General features: G+C 44.0%; 1 protein-coding gene across 3 annotated transcripts; it reads left to right on the top strand.

The window, feature by feature from the left end:
- The first annotated feature begins 61 nt into the window (after window positions 1-61).
- mcts1 (MCTS1 re-initiation and release factor) lies at window positions 62-18821 on the top strand. 3 transcript variants are annotated; one of them, XM_014211808.3, is made up of 6 exons: window positions 62-269; window positions 963-1115; window positions 2230-2327; window positions 4496-4629; window positions 9511-9578; window positions 15671-18821. In XM_014211808.3, exons 1-6 carry the CDS (start codon window positions 163-165, stop codon window positions 15750-15752), a joined length of 642 nt encoding a protein of 213 aa, XP_014067283.1. In that variant the 5' UTR covers window positions 62-162; the 3' UTR covers window positions 15753-18821. The 3 variants fall into 3 exon arrangements, with proteins under 3 accessions (XP_014067283.1, XP_014067284.1, XP_014067285.1); XM_014211809.3 differs by lacking the exon at window positions 62-269 and adding an exon at window positions 312-519; XM_014211810.3 differs by lacking the exon at window positions 62-269 and adding an exon at window positions 555-824.
- The last annotated feature ends 1885 nt before the right edge of the window (window positions 18822-20706 follow it).

A 20706-nucleotide genomic window follows, 5' to 3' on the forward strand; every position in this document is an offset into this window, starting at 1 on the left:
TCGCCTTTGCGCTCCTTCGAAACAAAGCGATTTTTTTTTACAACTTTGGCAAAGGTTAAGTCTACAAAACGTAGTCTACTCTGTTCATAACCGATTCTAGTTTAGTGAACAGAACTGAACTGTACTGAGAACAGAACTGTACTGAGACCAAATGTTTCATCGATGAGACATTTTGCAGAATGTCGACCAAAATCCATCTTCTCCCACTACCATATTTCCTCTCACTGTGGAAACGCTAAGGGGATTCTTCACATGTATTCATTCATCAGGTGAAATATCTGTTCCATCTGTGGCTGGATCCCTTCTAGCCGTGACCCGGTTGGGGTTCGGCGAATGTATGGCAAGTGACGTCACTTGCTGCCAATAAACTGCGAAACTAGCGTGGAAGGACTATTTAATTGATAGATGAATTACATCTTATTGGATTTTTGTTTATCAAACATCAAGCAAAATAGTAGATTAAAGACTTGTCTAGGTAGAGAAGAAACACTGAGCGCGACCAACGAGGATGTTTAAAAAGTAGGTGTTGTGCCTGATTTCCCTAGCTAACTAGCATCGTTACCATGGGGACTGGCCCCAATCGCAACCTCAGATGGCTAGCTCGATAGTTAAGCAGCTAAATCAAATCAAATTTCATTGGTCACATACACATATTTAGCTAGCTAAATAAGCTAGTTCCGTGTGTGCACATAACACCCACAAATTGAGCACTATACTCAAATGTAATGTTGACAGTTTGAGGTTGACGTTCTTTCTGGCCATGTAGTTAGCTAAACAAATGACGTTAACATTACCAAGTTTAGGCTTGCCAACTACATGACCAGGTAGCTAGCTTCTTGGCTAGTTAGCTAACTATTCAATGTTGTTAGTCTTCCACGTAGACTTTAACTACACTCTTGATTAGCTTTCAATTGAGTGAAGGGTCACGCTAACGTGAATGTGTTTCCATTTTCTCATTTCAGATTTGATGAGAAGGAAAATGTTTCCAACTGTATTCAGTTGAAGACCTCTGTAATCAAAGGCATCAAAAACCAGCTGTTGGACCAGTTTCCAGACATTGAGTCATGGCTCAACCATATCATGCCAAAAAAGGACCCTGTCAAAATAGTGAGATGGTAAGTCAAGAAGCTAACATTTTCTCTCCTTTTCAATTCAATTTGCTTTATTGGCATGACGTAAAAATGTACATATTGCTAAATCTTACTTTGGATATTTACTATACGAAAATAATAAATCTAAATTGTCAACCGGACAACAGTAACAACAATAACCAAGGGTCAAAATAACCATACATTGAACAATAACAATAAGCATACAGTAGAGGACATGTGCAGGTTGATTGGTCTGTCAGACACTGTCCCTCAACTTATGGCAGGCGGCAATGTAGTGCGCTGCCAACCCACAGCTCTCTGCGTCCTCCCCCAACAGGACGGGTAGCCTACTCTCATCAGAGAGGTCTTTGAAACCTTGAATAAGGGTTTCAAATTTGGGGAAATGACACTCTCTAATTGTTTTATATTTTTCACATTTTGTCAGGAAATGCAGCTCCGTCTCAGGTTCTGCTGTTGTGCAGTGGCTGCACAGCCTTTCCTCTACAGGGAGCCAGGTTTTCCTGTGTCTACCCTTCTCAATGGCAAGGCTGTGCTCACTGAGCCTGTACTTTGTCAAGGTTTTTCTAAGGTTTTGATCAGTAACCATGGCCAAATAGTTAGCCATGGTGTACTGCCGATTTAGGGCCAGATAGCACTGCATTTTGCTTAGCACTGCATTTTCTCAGTGGCTGTGTTTGAGAGCGTCAAATCCATTACACTTGCTGTACACCTTTTTAACACAGTTGCAGCCGATAACACTTTTCTAGTTTCCTCCTTCCATTATACACAGGTGTTTGGAGATGCTGGTTAGCTAACTAGAAACAGGTGGTCGCCTTTCTCTTCCATATGTGGAAGTATGGCCATCTGGGATCAGTTTTAAAAAGGTCTATAGTAATATAACTGTTTTTTTGTAAAATATATTTTTTTACAGGTGATATGAAAGTAAAGTTCCAACGGTTCACGAAACCATATTGCAAGTAATAACGTTTAGACAGCGTCGGGGCTGTTGTACACATTGACATTGCCGCATTGCATGCTTAAGTTGAGAACCCAAGAGGTCTGCGTATAGCCCCCCCTTGGGTGAATGAGAGCAACTGTTGGACATGTTATGTTTTGTCTTCCATCATCCAACCCATAGCCATGAACACATTGAAATCTTGACAGTGAATGGAGAATTGCTCTTCTTCAGACAAAGAGAAGGACCGTTCTACCCAACTCTCCGACTGCTCCATAACTGTAAGACCTCCGCTCTTTTTGATGTGCAGGTACTGTGTCTGTGATTGAATCCATTTGACTCAATCACTTTTTGACAGCACCCCTTTTGATTTGAACGAAACTTACCATACATATTTGCCCATAGTAGAAGTGCTCAGGAAGTGACTTTATGCCAAAATGTTAACTTGAATGGGAAAATCTGTTTTAAAGTATACTGTCAATCCTCCATAGGAAACCTATTGATCACAGAAATATAGATGATAGAATAAACATGTTACTCTTAAATAACACAGACCCCAAAGCAAATCAAGGGGAGAAAAATAGGTTTATTCAAAGAGGACAAATCATAGATGTTATGTGAGAGGTAGATGTTCATTCTCCCATGTCCTCAGTGATTCTTCCACAGAACAAATGGACAGGATGTAATTTAAAACCCCCAAACCTAGCCTGCGGTTGACCAATTAGAATTTCTTGCAGTAAAATTGGGCCAATGGCCAGATTTACAAATATTTTGTATCAGACTCGATGTATAGACCATTCGAACCAATGAAAACTTCACACACGTAGCTATGAGTTCAGGACTGACATTCCTACACACATTCTAAACAGATGAACTGAAAAACAACTATTTCCATTGATCGTTTATTCCCTATTGACCTCTAGTCCTCTGCGTTGTGTATTATCTTAAAATATTCAGACAGACATGAACATTTAAGTTGATATTTGATGGTGGGTGGACCCGCGGCCATCTTTGTGGTAGTAATTAGAAGTAAAAATTTCAAATCAATTGACATTTCAATGGTGTACCAGCTAAATTGCAGTGGTCTGAAGGGATAAGTCCGTTCAATTAATTATATTTCTGTTTATGAAATTGTTATGAGAATTTTGTTCCCAATGTTCATAAACTGAACTTCAATTAAACTACTCAGTCTGCACCCCAGAGTTTGTAAGGTTCTGGTTAAATGACACAGACGGAGGCCCAGCCTACAATAGTCAACCAAGTTTATTCACGAGAGCTCTGAATATCATACAATGTACACAGCCTTTTATACCTAACATTTGGTCATACCATATGTCATACCCCTTACAAATGCCCCTCCTCTTCTTTAACACTGTCAATGCTTATTTACAAGTCTTCTCCATCACATACATTGCTTATCATATCCTGCCCCATGTTACATAATCTACTGCAAGCCTAAAGGTTTCTCCCCTCCCTGGGTGGGGAGACCTTCTTCCTGTTATCAATTTCACAGTGGTCACAAGTTGTCTGCTGTCTGTTAACAGTTCTCCTTTTCCTTGAATGTCTCACTTATATTGCTAAATAGTAAAGTCTTAGCTTGTCCTATGCACACACAGTTACAGAATTAGTATTATAATCACTCAGTTATACATTTTCAGGGTGGAATCATTTAGTCAAAACCTTAAACATATAAATTATTTTATCAGAAATGCACATTGTTATATTTGGTAACACATTTTCCTTGACTCCAACCCCATTCACTGCACTGAACGGATGTGGGTGGGCAATGTCTACATAAGGGTGCAATTAAAAACTCTGACGAAGGCCTTGAGGCTGATACGTAAAGCGTAATACTAGCAAGAGCAGCGTGCAGGATCCTATTTTATCTCATATTATTGTAATGACACCCACCCTATATTCAACTGCATGTTGTGTCTCAATTGAGGGCGGACACAACCTCAGATGATGTTAGGGTAGGGTCTAAGCTACAACACATGAATATGTACAACATATGCAAATAATATATATTTTTTAAGTAGTTGACGTTTTTTTTTTTAGATCATTCATGTTAAAGGAAAATGTCAATTTCTATGATTGCATTTATTTTTTAAGGATATTATGAAATAGTTAGACAAGCTTGTTTTGTAAGCTTTTAAATGTTATCAACTGTTTATTTTCCAGTGATGAAGACATGGATGTCTCATGGTATGGTGGGGTATGCAAAATGGGTCAATTTTAAGCACCTTTATCTCCTGAATGTTTTGGCATTCAGGTCTAAAAGTAACTTTCTGACCACTTCTTCCATGGCCAAACATGTATGGAAAGTTTTTGATTAAATCAAAAGGGAGGCTGTCAAAAAGTGAATGAATTCAAATGCATTTACCCTATGTGCTTTCTGTACTTGTACTGTTTGGTAAGTTGCTCTTTTCTTTCTGTTCGTATTTTACAGACCCCTTTATTCTTCCACACCAACAAGTAGACAAAGGGGCCATCAAGTTTGTCTTAAGTGGAGCCAATATCATGTGCCCTGGATTGACATCCCCAGGCGCCAAACTCTACCCTTCTGCCTCAGAAACAGTAGTTGTATCCTTCCTTTGACCGATATGCTGATCATGTACAGTGCCTTGAGAAAGTATTCATACACCTTAACTTATTCCACATTTTGTGTTACAGCCTGAATTCAAAATTGATTAAATGCTTTTTTCTCTCAAATGTATTGAAAATGAAATGGAGAAATATCACATTTACATAAGTATTCATACCCCTGAGTCAATGTCAGAATCACCTTTGGCAGTGATTACACCAGGATTGTTCAATATTTGCACATTCTTTTTAAACTTATTCAAGCTTTGTCAAGTTGGTTGTTGATCATTGCTAGACACCAATTTAAGTCTTGCCGTAGATTTAAGTCAAAATTGTTATTAGGCCACTCGGGAACATTCAATGTGATCTTGGTAAGCAACTCTAGTGTATATTTGGCCTTGCGTTTTAGGTTATTGTCCTGCTGAATGGTGTATTTTGTCACCCAGTGTCTGTTGGAAAGCAGACTGAACCAGGTTTTTTTTCTAGGATTTTGCCTGTGCTTAGCTATATTCCATTTATTTGTATCCCAAATAAATCCCTTGTCCTTGCCGATGACAAGCATAGTCATAACATGATGTAACCACCACCATGCTTGAAAATATGAGAAGTGATACTCAGTGATGTTGTTGGATTTGCCCCAAACATAATGCTTTGTATTCAGGACAAAAAAGTACATTTCTTTGAAATGTATTTTCCAAGTTTTACTTCAGTGACTTATTGCAAACAGGATGTATGTTTTGGAATGTTTTTATTCTTTACAGGCTTCATTCTTTTCACTCTGTCATTTAGGTTAGTATTTACTCCACAGTACTATGTTGTTGATCCATCCTCCGTTTTCCCCTGTCACAGCCATTAAACTCCACAACTGTTTTAAAGTCACCATTGAGCTCATGGTGAAATCCCTGAGCGGTTTAACTCCACTCCCGAAACGGAGTTAGGAAGGACACCTGTATCTTTGTAGTGACTGGGTGTATTGATACACCATCCAAAGTGTAATTAATAACTTCACCATGCTCAAAGGCATATTTAATGTTTATTTTTACACATCTACCAATAGGTGCCCTTCTTTGTGAGGCATTGGAAAACCTCCCTGGTCTTTTGTGGTTGAATCTGTGTTTGAAAGTCACTGCTCGACTGAGGGACCTTACAGATAGTTGTATGCGTGGGGTACAGAGATGAGGTAGTCATTCAAAAGGTCATATTGCACACATTGAGCCCATGCAACTTATGTGACTTGTTAAGCACATTTTCACTCCTGAACTTATTTAGGCTTGCCATAACAAAGGGGTTGAATACTTATTGACTCAAGACATTTCAGTTGAAAATGAAAACAAAAACAGAATTCCACTTTGGGGGTATTGTGTAGGCCAGTGACACAAAATATCAATTTAATACATTTTAAATACAGGCTGTAACACAACAAAATGTGGAAAAAGTCAAGGGGTGTGAATACTTTCTGAAGGCACTGTTTGTTCAGTACAATGTCTTACTTGGCCCGTTTTCTACATGGACGAGCCTTTAGGATCAGGCGCCGTCCATGTAATCGTATTCATTATGGTCATGATGATGCTTTCAGAAACTCAGAGTTGGAAATAGCTTACTACTAGATCGGCCCTCAATAAATCTGGCCCTCAATAAATCTGAAACTCAGACCAGAATGTTGATACCCGAGTTTGCGAGTTGTGATGTTTCTTCACTTACCTTTTAACTCTCTAACCAAAAGATTGTAAAACAAAGCCATTTACAATGCAGTTTGACCCATACAGTATAGTACAGTGTATTCAGATCCCTTCCCCTTTTCCACATTTTGTTACGTTACAGCCTTATTCTAAAATTTATTAAATACATTTCTTCTACTCAATCTACACACCCCATAATGACTAAGCAAAAACAGATGTAGAATTTTTAAAACAGATACCTGACTTGCACAAGTATTCAGACCCTTTGCTATGAGACTAGAAATTGAGCTCAAGTGCATCCTGTTTCCATTGATAATCCTTGATCTTTTTACAACTTGATTGGAGTCCACCTGTGGTAAATTCAATTGATTGGACATGATTTGGAATGGCACACACCTGTCTATATAAGGTCCCACAGTTGACAGTGCATTTCAGAGGACCATGTATGTTGCATTGATCTCATCTGTAATAGACTATGGAGGTATAGTGTATAGTTCGGCAGCCCGGACATCTTTGGAAAGGCTAGCTGTCATACAGGGGCAAGGACTCAGAATATGTAGTGGGGCGTTTCGGAAGTCCCCAGTGGCTGTACTACATGTGGAGATAGGGGATATGCCATTGCAGATTAGGAGACAGCAGCTGGCAATTAATTATTGGGTTAACGTACAGGGACATGGGGTGTCTCATCCTGCAAAAGGGATTTTACAGGCCTGCTGGGAACATGAGCGAAGACAGAATACAAGCTTTGGGTGGGTGGGTAATATCTAGGCGAAGGAGATGGGACTGTATGGAAGGGAGTTTAGTCCAATGGTAGCTATTCCTGTAAATCCACCATAGCTACTCCTGACTCCAGTAGTTGATGTAGAAGTGTTGGAGAGAATACAGAAAGATAGGGAGGGTGTTGATCCATCTGATTTGTTTAAGAGATGTCTGGATACTGTGTATCAGGATTTTGTGGCCATTTACACAGATGGTTCAAAAGATCAAGGACAGGACGTATTGGGTCGGCATTTGTAGTGCAGGAATCTGGGGTGGAAGTCAGGAAACGTATTACAGATCATCTGGCTGTATATACAGCGGAGCTGATGTCCATACTGTTGGTCTTGCAGTGGGTGGAGGAAGTCAAAGCAGATGGAGTAGTTATTTGCTCTGATTCATGTGCAGAGTTGATAAGTTTCCAAGTCCTTTAGGTCATGTAGCAGACAAGACCTGCTTTATGAGGTGCTACAAACCCATGGCAGAATTAGACAGATGGGTATATAGATAAGGTTTACTTGGGTCCCAGCCCATGTGGGGATGGAGGGGAACGAGGCAGTTGATGTACTGGCTAAACAAGCACTTAGAAGTGGGAATGTTGATGTTGTAGTTACAATGAGCAAGGCAGAGGCGAAAAGCCTGATATGGACCGTGGTGGTGCAGAGATGGCAGGAGCAGTGGAATAAAGATGCTAAGGGCAGGCATTTACTTCAAGTACAGAGGAAAGTCAGGGAGGGGAAGACTGCAGGATGGGACAGAAGAGAGGAGGCTATTAAGGGTGGGACACAGCCAGTTGAATAAGTCCTTAAATGTGATAGGAAAGCATCCAACAGTAAAGTGTGATTTATTGCCAGGAAACCGAGACGTGGAGCATGTATCGCTACAGTGTGGGCAGTTTAGAGGGAAAGAGAAGCTGAGATCTAGTATGAGGGAGAAGGGGATACAGGAAATTAGATTTAAAGAGGTATATTGAGTAGAACGTCATTAGATATAGTCTCAAATATTTTATATTTTTTAAGAGCAACAGGGCTGGCAGGTAGGATTTAGTTTCTCCCGGTCTCTGGCCCACACTCCAGTACAGTAGGTGGCGGTAATGCACCAAAACATTTCTGCAGTATCGAAGGTTCCCAAGAACACACTGGCCTCCATCATTCTTAAATGGAAGAAGTTTGGATCCACCAAGACTCTTCCTAGAGCTAGTCGCCCTGACAAACTGAGCAATTGGGGTAGAAGGGCCCGATGGTTACGCTGACAGAGCTCTAGAGTTCCTCTGTGGAAATGGGTGAACCTTCCAGAAAGACAACCATCTATGCAGCACTCCACCAATCAGGCCTTTATGGTAGAAGGGTCAGACGGAAGACACTCCTCAGTAAAAGGCACATGACAGCCCGTTTGGAGTTTGCTAAAGGCACCTAAAGACTCTCAGACCATGAGAAACAAGATTCTCTGGTCTGAAGAAAACAAGATTGAACACTTTGTCCTGAATGCCAAGCGACACGTCTGGAGGAAACCTGGCACCATCCCTACGGTGAAGCGTGGTGGCAGCATCATGCTGTGGGATGTTTTTCAGCGGCAGGGACTGGGAGACTAGTCAGGATCGAGGGGGAAAATAAACGGAGCAAAGTACAGAGATCCTTGATGAAAACCTGCTCCAGAGCCCTCACAACCTCCGACTGGGGCAAACGTTCACTTTCCAACAGGACAATGACCCTAAGCACACAGCCAAGACAATGCAGGAGTGGCTTCGGGACAAGTCTCTGAATGTCCTTGAGTGGCCCAGCCAGAGCCTGGACTTGAACCCGATCGAACATCTCTGGAGAGACCTGAAAATAGCTGTGCAGCGACGCTCCCCATCCAACCTGACAGAGCTTGAGGATCTGCAGAGAACAATGGGAGAAACTCCCCAAATACAGGTGTGCCAAGCTTGTAGCGTTGTACCCAAGAAGACTTGAGGCTGTAATCGCTGCCAAAGGTGCTTCAGCAAAGTACTGAGTAAAGGGTCTGAATAATTATGTAAATGTTTATTTTGAATACATTTAAAAAAATGCCGGAACCTGTTTTTGTTTTGCCATTCTGAGGTATTGTGTGTAGCTTGAAAGGGGGAGGGGGGATGATTTAATCCATTATAGAATAAGGCTGTAACATAACAAAATGTGGAAAAAGTCTAGGGGTCTGAATACTTCCCGAATGCACTGTTTTGACACATTGTCAATGTAAGCAAGCAAACTAATGTATTAATAGCTACATTAATCTTACTGGTTGAAAAGCACTAATGCATTCATGTCTTAGTTATGACTCACCAACTGGGAGTTAACGAGTTTCTGAAAACCTTCCGAACGCACCATTATGTCAGCCTGTAATTGTCATACACCAACATTGGTGTTTTGACACTTCCTGTTAGTATCAAGTGCATGTGAGGTGGTGTTTCCTTGACAGTTGGTTTCAGGCCATAATGGCGGAGGGCAAGCAATATGCGCTTTGTGTCGGAGTCATGAAGATGTCTGCAGAAAACATGTAATTATCACATGACTTTTCCTGTTTACACCACAGAAATGTACTTGTACACATACACTACATCACCAAAAGTATGTGGACACCCCTTCAAATGAGTGGATTTGGCTATTTCAGCGACACCCGTTGCTGACAGTATCAAATCGAGCACATAGCCATGCAATCTCCATAGACAAACATTGGCAGTAAAATGGCCTTACTGAAGAGCTCAGTGACTTTCAACATGGCACCGTCATAGGATGCCACCTTTCCAACAAGTCAGTTTGTGAAATGTTTGCCCTTGTAGAGTGGCCCGGTCAACTGTAAGTGCTGTTGTTGTGAAGGGGAAACATCTAGGAGCAACAACAGCTCAGCCATGAATTGATAGGCCACACAAGCTCACAGAATGGGACCGCCGAGTGCTGAAGCGCATAAAAATCGTCTGGCCTTGATTGCAACACTCACTATCGAGTTCCAAACTGCCTCTGGAAACAATGTCAGCACAAGAACTGTTCATTGGGAGCTTCATATAATGGGTTCCATGGCCTAGCAGCCGCACACAAGCCTAAGATCACAATGCGCAATGCCAAGTGTCGGCTGGAGTGGTGTAAAGCTCGCCGCCATTGGACTCTGAAGCAGTGGAAAGACGTTCTCTGGAGTTATGAATCATGCTTCACCATCTGGCAGTCCGACGGACGAATCTGGGTTTGGTGGATGCAAGGATAACACTACCTGCCCGAATGCATAGTGCCAACTGTAAAGTTTGATGGAGGAGGAATAATGGTCTGGGGCTGTTTTTCATGGTTTGGGCAAGGCCCCTTTAGTTCCAGTGAAGGGAAATCTTAACGATACAGCATACAATGACACGATTCTGTGCTTCCAACTTTGTGGCAACAGTTTGGGGAAGGCCCTTTTCTTGTTTCAGCATGACAATGCCCCCGTGTACAAAGCGAGGTCCGTACGGAAATGGTTTGTCGAGATTGGTGTGGAAGAACTTGACTGGCCTGCACAGAGCCCTGACCTCAACCCCATCGAACACGTTTGGGATGAATTGGAATGCAGACTGCGAGCCAGGCCTAATCGCCCAACATCAGTGCCTTACCTTGCTAATGCTCTTGTGCCTGAATGGAAGCAAGTCCCCTCAGCAATGTTCCAACATGTAGTGGAAGCCTTCCCAGAAGAGTGGAGGCTGTAATAGCCAATGTTCTCTCTAAGCTGCGCATGCGCAGCAGCCCAGAGACTACCGCGCAGCTCCTCCGGGACTGCAGCACAGAAATATCAGCCCACAGAGAGAAGCAGGAGATTGAAATTCAAACGATAAAGCCTTGTGTTTCTATTTTATTAGTCTTGGGGTGTTGGCGGTAGATGCACCCGATTCAGCTGCCCTGCGTGCCGAGTAGGCGAACTATTGCCATTTTGAACATTTACATTTACATTTAAGTCATTTAGCAGACGCTCTTATCCAGAGCGACTTACAAATTGGTGCATTCACCTTATGATATCCAGTGGAACAACCACTTTACAATAGTGCATCTAAATCTTTTAAGGGGGGGGGGGGGGGGGGGTTAGAAGGATTACTTTATCCTATCCTAGGTATTCCTTAAAGAGGTGGGGTTTCAGGTGTCTCCGGAAGGTGGTGATTGACTCCGCTGTCCTGGCGTCGTGAGGGAGCTTGTTCCACCATTGGGGTGCCAGAGCAGCGAACAGTTTTGACTGGGCTGAGCGGGAACTGTGCTTCCTCAGAGGTAGGGGGGCCAGCAGGCCAGAGGTGGATGAACGCAGTGCCCTTGTTTGGGTGTAGGGCCTGATCAGAGCCTGAAGGTATGGAGGTGCCGTTCCCTTCACAGCTCCGTAGGCAATCACCATGGTCTTGTAGCGGATGCGAGCTTCAACTGGAAGCCAGTGGAGAGAGCGGAGGAGCGGGGTGACGTGAGAGAACTTGGGAAGGTTGAATTTCAGACGGGCTGCGGCGTTCTGGATGAGTTGTAGGGGTTTAATGGCACAGGCAGGGAGCCCAGCCAACAGCGAGTTGTAGTAATCTAGACGGGAGATGACAAGTGCCTGGATTAGGACCTGCGCCGCTTCCTGTGTGAGGCAGGGTCGTACTCTGCGAATGTTGTAGAGCATGAACCTACAGGATCGGGTCACCGCCTTGATGTTAGTGGAGAACGACAGGGTGTTGTCCAGGATCACGCCAAGGTTCTTAGCACTCTGGGAGGAGGACACAAGGGAGTTGTCAACCGTGATGGCGAGATCATGGAACGGGCAGTCCTTCCCCGGGAGGAAGAGCAGCTCCGTCTTGCCGAGGTTCAGCTTGAGGTGGTGATCCGTCATCCACACTGATATGTCTGACAGACATGCAGAGATGCGATTCGCCGCCTGGTTATCAGAAGGGGGGAAAGGAGAAGATTAATTGTGTGTCGTCTGCATAGCAATGATAGGAGAGACCATATGAGGATATGACAGAGCCAAGTGACTTGGTGTATAGCGAGAATAGGAGAGGGCCTAGAATAGAGCCCTGGGGGACACCAGTGGTGAGAGCGCATGGTGCGGAGACAGATTCTCGCCACGCCACCTGGTAGGAGCGACCTGTCAGGTAGGACGCAATCCAAGCGTGGGCCGCGCCGGAGATGCCCAACTCGGAGAGGGTGGAGAGGAGGATCTGATGGTTCACAGTATCAAAGGCAGCAGATAGGTCTAGAAGGATGAGAGCAGAGGAGAGAGAGTTAGCTTTAGCAGTGCGGAGAGCCTCCGTGACACAGAGAAGAGCAGTCTCAGTTGAATGCCCAGTCTTGAAACCTGACTGATTAGGATCAAGAAGGTCATTCTGAGAGAGATAGCAGGAGAGCTGGCCAAGGACGGCACGTTCAAGAGTTTTGGAGAGAAAAGAAAGAAGGGATACTGGTCTGTAGTTGTTGACATCGGAGGGATCGAGTGTAGGTTTTTTCAGAAGGGGTGCAACTCTCGCTCTCTTGAAGACGGAAGGGACGTAGCCAGCGGTCAAGGATGAGTTGATGAGCGAGGTGAGGTAGGGGAGAAGGTCTCCGGAAATGGTCTGGAGAAGAGAGGAGGGGATAGGGTCAAGTGGGCAGGTTGTTGGGCGGCCGGCCGTCACAAGACGCGAGATTTCATCTGGAGAGAGAGGGGAGAAAGAGGTCAAAGCACAGGGTAGGGCAGTGTGAGCAGGACCAGCGGTGTCGTTTGACTTAGCAAACGAGGATCGGATATCGTCAACCTTCTTTTCAAAATGGTTGACGAAGTCATCCGCAGAGAGGGAGGAGGGGGGGGAGGGGGAGGAGGATTCAGGAGGGAGGAGAAGGTAGCAAAGAGCTTCCTAGGGTTAGAGGCAGATGCTTGGAATTTAGAGTGGTAGAAAGTGGCTTTAGCAGCAGAGACAGAAGAGGAGAATGTAGAGAGGAGGGAGTGAAAGGATGCCAGGTCCGCAGGGAGGCGAGTTTTCCTCCATTTCCGCTCGGCTGCCCGGAGCCCTGTTCTGTGAGCTCGTAGTGAGTCGTCGAGCCACGGAGCAGAAGGGGAGGACCGAGCCGGCCTGGAGGATAGGGGACAGAGAAAATCAAAGGATGCAGAAAGGGAGGAGAGGAGGGTTGAGGAGGCAGAATCAGGAGATAGGTTGGAGAAGGTTTGAGCAGAGGGAAGAGATGATAGGATGGAAGAGGAGAGAGTAGCGGGAGAGAAAGAGCGAAGGTTGGGACGGTGCAATACCATCCGAGTAGGGGCAGAGTGAGAAGTGTTGGATGAGAGCAAGAGGGAAAAGGATACAAGGTAGTGGTCTGAGATTTGGAGGGGAGTTGCAATGAGATTAGTGGAAGAACAGCATCTAGTAAAGATGAGGTCAAGCGTATTGCCTGCCTTGTGAGTAGGGGGGGAAGGTGAGAGGGTGAGGTCAAAAGAGGAGAGGAGTGGAAAGAAGGAGGCAGAGAGGAATGAGTCAAAGGTAGACGTGGGGAGGTTAAAGTCACCCAGAACTGTGAGAGGTGAGCCATCCTCAGGAAAGGAACTTATCAAGGCGTCAAGCTCATTGATGAACTCTCCAAGGGAACCTGGAGGGCGATAAATGATAAGGATGTTAAGCTTGAAAGGGCTGGTAACTGTGACAGCATGGAATTCAAATGAGGAGATAGACAGATGGGTCAGGGGAGAAAGAGAGAATGTCCAATTGGGAGAGATGAGGATTCCAGTGCCACCACCCCGCTGGCTCGATGCTCTAGGGGTATGCGAGAACACGTGGGCAGACGAAGAGAGAGCAGTAGGAGTAGCAGTGTTATCTGTGGTAATCCTTGTTTCCGTCAGCGCCAGGAAGTCTAGGGACTGGAGGGTAGCATAGGCTGAGATGAACTCAGCCTTGTTGGCTGCAGACCGGCAGTTCCAGAGGCTGCCGGAGACCTGGAACTCCACGTGGGTCGTGCGCGCTGGGACCACCAGGTTAGAGTGGCAGCGGCCACGCGGTGTGAAGCGTTTGTATGGCCTGTGCAGAGGGGAGAGACCAGGGATAGACAGACACATAGTTGACAAGCTACAGAAGTGTTGTTTCTTGTATTATTGTCTCTTGTGTCTTTAGAGAACTGTTTCACTTTGATATCCTTTTTCTTCTGTCCTGATTTTCTCTTTCTTTTCTTCTGTTAACTAGATATTCTTTGTTGTTCTTCGTTAGCTAGCTAGCTTCTTCCAAAAGAGTCCCTAGCAACTGCTTAGCAACTGGTAAACAATTCAGCTAGCTAAGATAACTACAATTTTATGAAGTTATTTTTCAAAAGCCTATCTTCTTTGTTTGTTGCTTGTTTTTTCTCCTATTCAGTCTTGCAGTTTTCTTTTGCTTTTTTACGATGTACTTCACTCTAAAAACCATGTAAATTTCAATATTTGTAGGAGCTCATTTTTCAGCTGCTGCTGCTCAAATTGGAGTTCCGGAACAATTGAACAATTGAATGTGTCTGAAGGTACAAACTCTGCGGGCCCAGAGAGCAAATCAAGTGTACTATAGGTCTACCGCTGGCCAATCGGATGGCTCAGATAAATAAAATCACCTGGGAGCATGAGCAGCAGTGTGCAGCGTTTTCCTTTCTGTTTTCCATGAGTTTGCCTACAACTCTAGCACCTGCTGTAAGTGCCTGGATGTGCGTATGTTCTTCAGCTTTCATATATGGATCTGGACCATTCACTATGAACTGGACTGTGATAAGGCTAAAGTATGAGCGGTGCGAGTTTTGAGATTAAAGCGAGAGCTGCATGAGGCCACGTGTGGACATTTTGTTCATATGTTATTAGCCCAGTTATAGATCATTTGTAGTCAGCAATAGGGGAGTGATTGCTTCCTACAAGAGCACAAAGCGAATACATTTCTAGACATCTTTGAAAAGCGAGTCGGGTAAAAGCTCTTTTTTTTTTTTTTTGTCTCAGTGACAGTGTTGTAATTTGACACACCTTATTTTAAGCTTAAGTAACCAACAGGCAGAGGGTAGCATAATTGTTCTGATTCTCTGTAATAATGGTATGGGAATAATAATGCATTTTATTTTGTAAAGTGGTTTCTTGCATCAAACAACACATTTTCAGTCACCTTATCTGAAGGACAAGTGGATAGAAAGGTTAATGTCAAGCCATGCATGTTTTTTCCCCCCAAAAGTCTCATGGAATGTAAACCTACATTGAACAACACACATTGGCTGAATGATAGAACAGCTATTTCCTTGTTAAAATGTTATGGAATACATTTTCTCTGTTGTTTTACACCACTCTGGTAGGCCTACATTATGATAAAATAGCCACAGTAGCCTACATGGCCACTGTTAAAACTGTAACATAAAGTGGGTACAGCCTCAGTGTTCACAATAAACACGTGCTGGAAGTTGCACTGAATTTTCACAACGTTCAATTTGGGCTCAGCAGACCTGAAATTTGCTCAATGCTGAAAAAATTAAAGGGAACATTTATTTTAGCAGCAAAGGGGGGACCAACTTCATATTAATGCCCATGATTTTGGAATGAGATGTTAGAAAAACCGGTGTCCACATACTTTTGGTCATGTGTACTTGTATATACTACAGTACCCGTATAAACTTTCCTGACGCTCATTCCACTTCACTTTTTGTGAACAGAGAGAAAGTCAACAAGGGAGTAGGAGTTGAAAATGTTCATTATCTTAATGACGGACTGTGGCACATGAAGACGTATAAGTGATGTCGTTACCCACCCCCTGGACAACATGGAGCTGTTGACAGCGAGGCTGCCAGTCAATTGTTTACACCAACGGACTTAGTTGTGTAACTAGCTGGAGGCTTTGAACCTACCTCCAACTGATGCACAAATAAAAACCTGCATTTAAAGTTATTTTCCATTCTTTTGCACTGCCTTTACATTTCATGGTTTCTTTGCTAAAGTCATTGGGACTCACTTGCTACCAGGAGAAAAACATCTGTAATGGATTGTAGATCATAGTGCCATGTATATGCTGTTACATGTATTTATGACATGAAATCAATAAAGAATACTCTGGCGAGTTGGAGGCTAAAGAAAGATAAACTCAGATTTTTTTAGGGGGGTCAGTTACATTCTCTCTTTGCAGTGAACATTTAATTGCCAAAGTTTCGGCACGCATGGTCTTCATTAGGTGATGTATTTATGAAAACTAAAGTAATCTAGCAGACACTTCCATATGCCAGGATGTACAATGATGCTTGATGGGGCATGAATACAGACAGGCATAACTGGTAAACATTCGAAAAGAATGTCACATTCACAGTTTAATGAAATAATTTTTTTATAAATGGCAACTCGAGTTGAGGATAGTTTGTTTGGAGCTCTGGGAGAATCAATTGTTTTTGCTCGGCGACTACGTTTTCTTCTCACCGTGGAAACAATACAATAATCAATATGAAGGTACATGGAGAACAAGTATAGCCTACATAAAAATACTCAAACTACAGTTGGGCTAGGGGTACAATAACACATAACATAAAGACGTTAAGGGATTTACAGTGCATTTGGAAAGTATTCAGACCCCTTGACTTTCTACATTTTGTTACATTACAGCCTTATTCTAAAATGGATCCTGTCTCGGAGCTCTACGGACAATTCCTTCGACCTCATGGCTTAGTTTTTGCTCTGACATGCACTGTCAATTATGGGACCGTAAAAGACAAGTGTTTGCCTTTCCAAATCATGTCCAATCAATTGAATTTACCAAAGGTGGACTCCAAGTTGTCGAAACATCAAGGAGGATCAATAGAAACAGGATCAATTTTGAGCTCAATTTTGAGTCTCATAGCAAAGGGTCTGAATACTTATGTAAATAAGGTATGTTTATTTTTAATAGTTTAGCAAAAATGTATAAACCTGCTTGTTGCTTTGCCATTATGAGGTATTGTGTGTAGATTGAGGAACAGTTTGTATTTAATCCTTTTTAGAATAAGTCTAATGTAACCAAATGTAGAAAATGTCAAGAATACTTTTTCCTATGCACTGTACATTTATAATTCTAACCTCTTTTTTGTTGTTGGTGGAGTATTAAAATACTGTTCAATTTCCTTTTGTAAGGTAAGAAAAAGGTATAGCTTGTATAACAGTGTAAATTTGCTGTCCCCTCAAAATAACACAACACACAGCCATTAATGTCTAAACCGCTGGCAACAAAAGTGAATACACCCCTAAGTGAAAATGTCCAAATTGGGCCCAATAAGCCATTTTCCCTCCCCGGTGTCATGTGACTCGTTAGTGTTACAAGGTCTCAGGTGTGAATGGGGAGCAGGTGTGTTAAATTTGGTGTCATCGCTCTCACACTCCCTCATACTGACTGGTCACTGGAAGTTCAACATGGCACCTCATGGCAAAGAACTCTCTGAGGATCTGAAAAAAAGAATTGTTGCTCTACATAAAGATGGCCTGGGCTATAAGAAGATTGCCAAGACCCTGAAAGTGAGCTGCAGCACGGTGGCCAAGACCATACAGCGGTTTAACAGGACAGGTTCTACTCAGAACAGGCCTTGCCATGGTCGACCAAAGAAGTTGAGTGCACGTGCTCAGCGTCATATCCAGAGGTTGTCTTTGGGAAATAGACGTATGAGTGCTGCCAGCATTGCTGCAGAGGTTGAAGGGGTGGGGGGTTAGCCTGTCAGTTCTCAGACCATACGCCGCACACTGCATCAAATTGGTCTGCATGGCTGTCGTCCCAGCAGGAAGCCTCTTCTAAAGATGATGCATAAGAAAGCCCGCAAACAGTTTGCTGAAGACAAGCCGACTAAGGACATGGATTACTGGAACCATGTCCTGTGGTCTGATGAGACCAAGATAAACTTATTTGGTTCAGATGGTGTCAAGCGTGTGTGGCGGCAACTAGTTGAGGAGTACAAAGACAAGTGTGTCTTGCCTACAGTTAAGCATGGTGGTGGGAGTGTCATGGTCTGGGGCTGCATGAGTGCTGATGGCACTGGGGAGCTACAGTTCATTGAGGGAACCATGAATGCCAACATGTACTGTGACATACTGAAGCAGAGCATGATCCCCTACCTTCGGAGACTGGGCTGCAGGGCAGTATTCCAACATGATAACGACCCCAAACACACCTCCAAGACGACCACTGCCTTGCTAAAGAAGCAGAGTGTAAAGGTGATGGACTGGCCAAGCATGTCTCCTCCTCGAAGTGGTCCAACGCCGCGTCTTCCTCTCCCCACACAGCGTTTGTCCCCACTCCAGAGCTCTCCCTGAGAGGCATGAGACGAGGGCGGACACTCTCTCCCTTCCTGAGTGAGCTGGGTGAACGGTGGCCAGGTATAGGTCCAGTTGTAAGAGGAACCCCTGGCACTGTGCGGCCGTCCCATCATACTGCCTGGGAAGGGAGAGATGCGTACAAAAACACGTAACACGCAAACAATCTTACACAAAGACATGAGGGGGAACAGAGGAATAAATACATGTAGTGTGATTGGGGAATGAAAACCAGGTGGGCAGGGAACAAGCCAAAACAAATGGATACATGAAAAATGGAGCGGCGATGGCTAGAAAGCCGGTGACGTCGACCGCCGAACGCCGCCCGAACAAGGAGAGGAGCCGACTTCGGCGGAAGTCGTGACACATTCAGATATAGTGTAGTGTCGTGCTATAGTCATTTAGTAGCTGTGCTATAGTCATTTACCAGTTATGGAAATACGTTGTACAGGACTTATTCACTTTTATTGTCATTCAATTTCACTATTATTCACTTTGGTTTTAGAAGTGGGGGGACATAACCTTGGGGAGGACACCCAGACCCCCGCCAGGTTATGTCCCCGCACTTCAAATGTCAATAATTTGATTCATTTGACATTTGAAGTGGGGGGAGATAACCTGGTGGGGGTCTGGGTGTCCTCCCCCAGATTTTTTGGGGGCAACTAAAGCTAATTTCCTGCATTTTTACACAATCCAATATGTTGTCTCCATTTAGAACAAAAAGTAAGCAAAAATACCCACTGTCATCAAGCTAGGTAAGAGATCATTATTAAAAATGTTTAAGTGATTAATAAGACTGAACTAAATAAAAGGTAATTCAATAACAAATAGTGTTGCACCGTTAACCAGTAGCCTAACAAATGAACCACTCTTGAAAAAAAACAAAGACTTCATTGTCTTTATTAAGACATCCTCTATATAAAATTTCAACCAGCCAGTCCGAGCCACCTGTACACCCAACCCCCACCAGTCTAGTCAATAACTCAACTCTCTTCCAACACAATTTCCTTCCCAGTTCAGACCTTGATTTTTTTTAATTCCCAAGGGAAAGGTTTGGGGAAAAAAAAAAAAAAAAAAACACATACACCTCAAATATATATTAACACACAGAAACTGCAAATCCTCCATATAATTAATCTCAAACGACTAATAGTAGTAGAGCTCTTTTTAGTTGCACACAATATAACTGTCACCCCATTCTATCCCTAGGGGTCTAACACCCTACAGCTCCCCAACCCACAGCTCTCCAACCCAACACACCCCACCCCCGCTTTAGGATCTTAGTTAAACATTCATTATTGGTTTTGGGTGTGTTAGGCCAATGCCAGAGTGACAACCCATAGGACGGAAGACCACCAGGGCCAGGACTGAGCTGCCCAGCAGCTAGGGATTGCCTAAATGGACATCTCCCCTGACGTGAGCACGTTTTCAATACAGATATCTTTAGTCATACTGTATTCCATATAAGGCATCCAGACCTTATGAAAGTTGCCCAATATACCCTTAATCTAGTGATACATAACTTATATATTACATTTACATTTAAGTCATTTAGCAGACGCTCTTATCCAGAGCGACTTACAAATTGGTGCATTCACCTTATGATATCCAGTGGAACAACCACTTTACAATAGTGCATCTAAATCTTTTAAGGGGGGGGGGGGGGGGGGGTTAGAAGGATTACTTTATCCTATCCTAGGTATTCCTTAAAGAGGTGGGGTTTCAGGTGTCTCCGGAAGGTGGTGATTGACTCCGCTGTCCTGGCGTCGTGAGGGAGCTTGTTCCACCATTGGGGTGCCAGAGCAGCGAACAGTTTTGACTGGGCTGAGCGGGAACTGTGCTTCCTCAGAGGTAGGGGGGCCAGCAGGCCAGAGGTGGATGAACGCAGTGCCCTTGTTTGGGTGTAGGGCCTGATCAGAGCCTGAAGGTATGGAGGTGCCGTTCCCTTCACAGCTCCGTAGGCAATCACCATGGTCTTGTAGCGGATGCGAGCTTCAACTGGAAGCCAGTGGAGAGAGCGGAGGAGCGGGGTGACGTGAGAGAACTTGGGAAGGTTGAACACCAGACGGGCTGCGGCGTTCTGGATGAGTTGTAGGGGTTTAATGGCACAGGCAGGGAGCCCAGCCAACAGCGAGTTGCAATAATCCAGACGGGAGATGACAAGTGCCTGGATTAGGACCTGCGCCGCTTCCTGTGTGAGGCAGGGTCGTACTCTGCGAATGTTGTAGAGCATGAACCTACAGGATCGGGTCACCGCCTTGATGTTAGTGGAGAACGACAGGGTGTTTTCCAGGATCACGCCAAGGTTCTTAGCACTCTGGGAGGAGGACACAAGGGAGTTGTCAACCGTGATGGCGAGATCATGGAACGGGCAGTCCTTCCCCGGGAGGAAGAGCAGCTCCGTCTTGCCGAGGTTCAGCTTGAGGTGGTG

Source organism: Salmo salar, chromosome 09 (assembly GCF_965601325.2).
Source record: "Salmo salar chromosome 09, fSalSal1, whole genome shotgun sequence".
In the NCBI taxonomy this organism is placed as follows: Eukaryota; Metazoa; Chordata; class Actinopteri; order Salmoniformes; family Salmonidae; genus Salmo; species Salmo salar.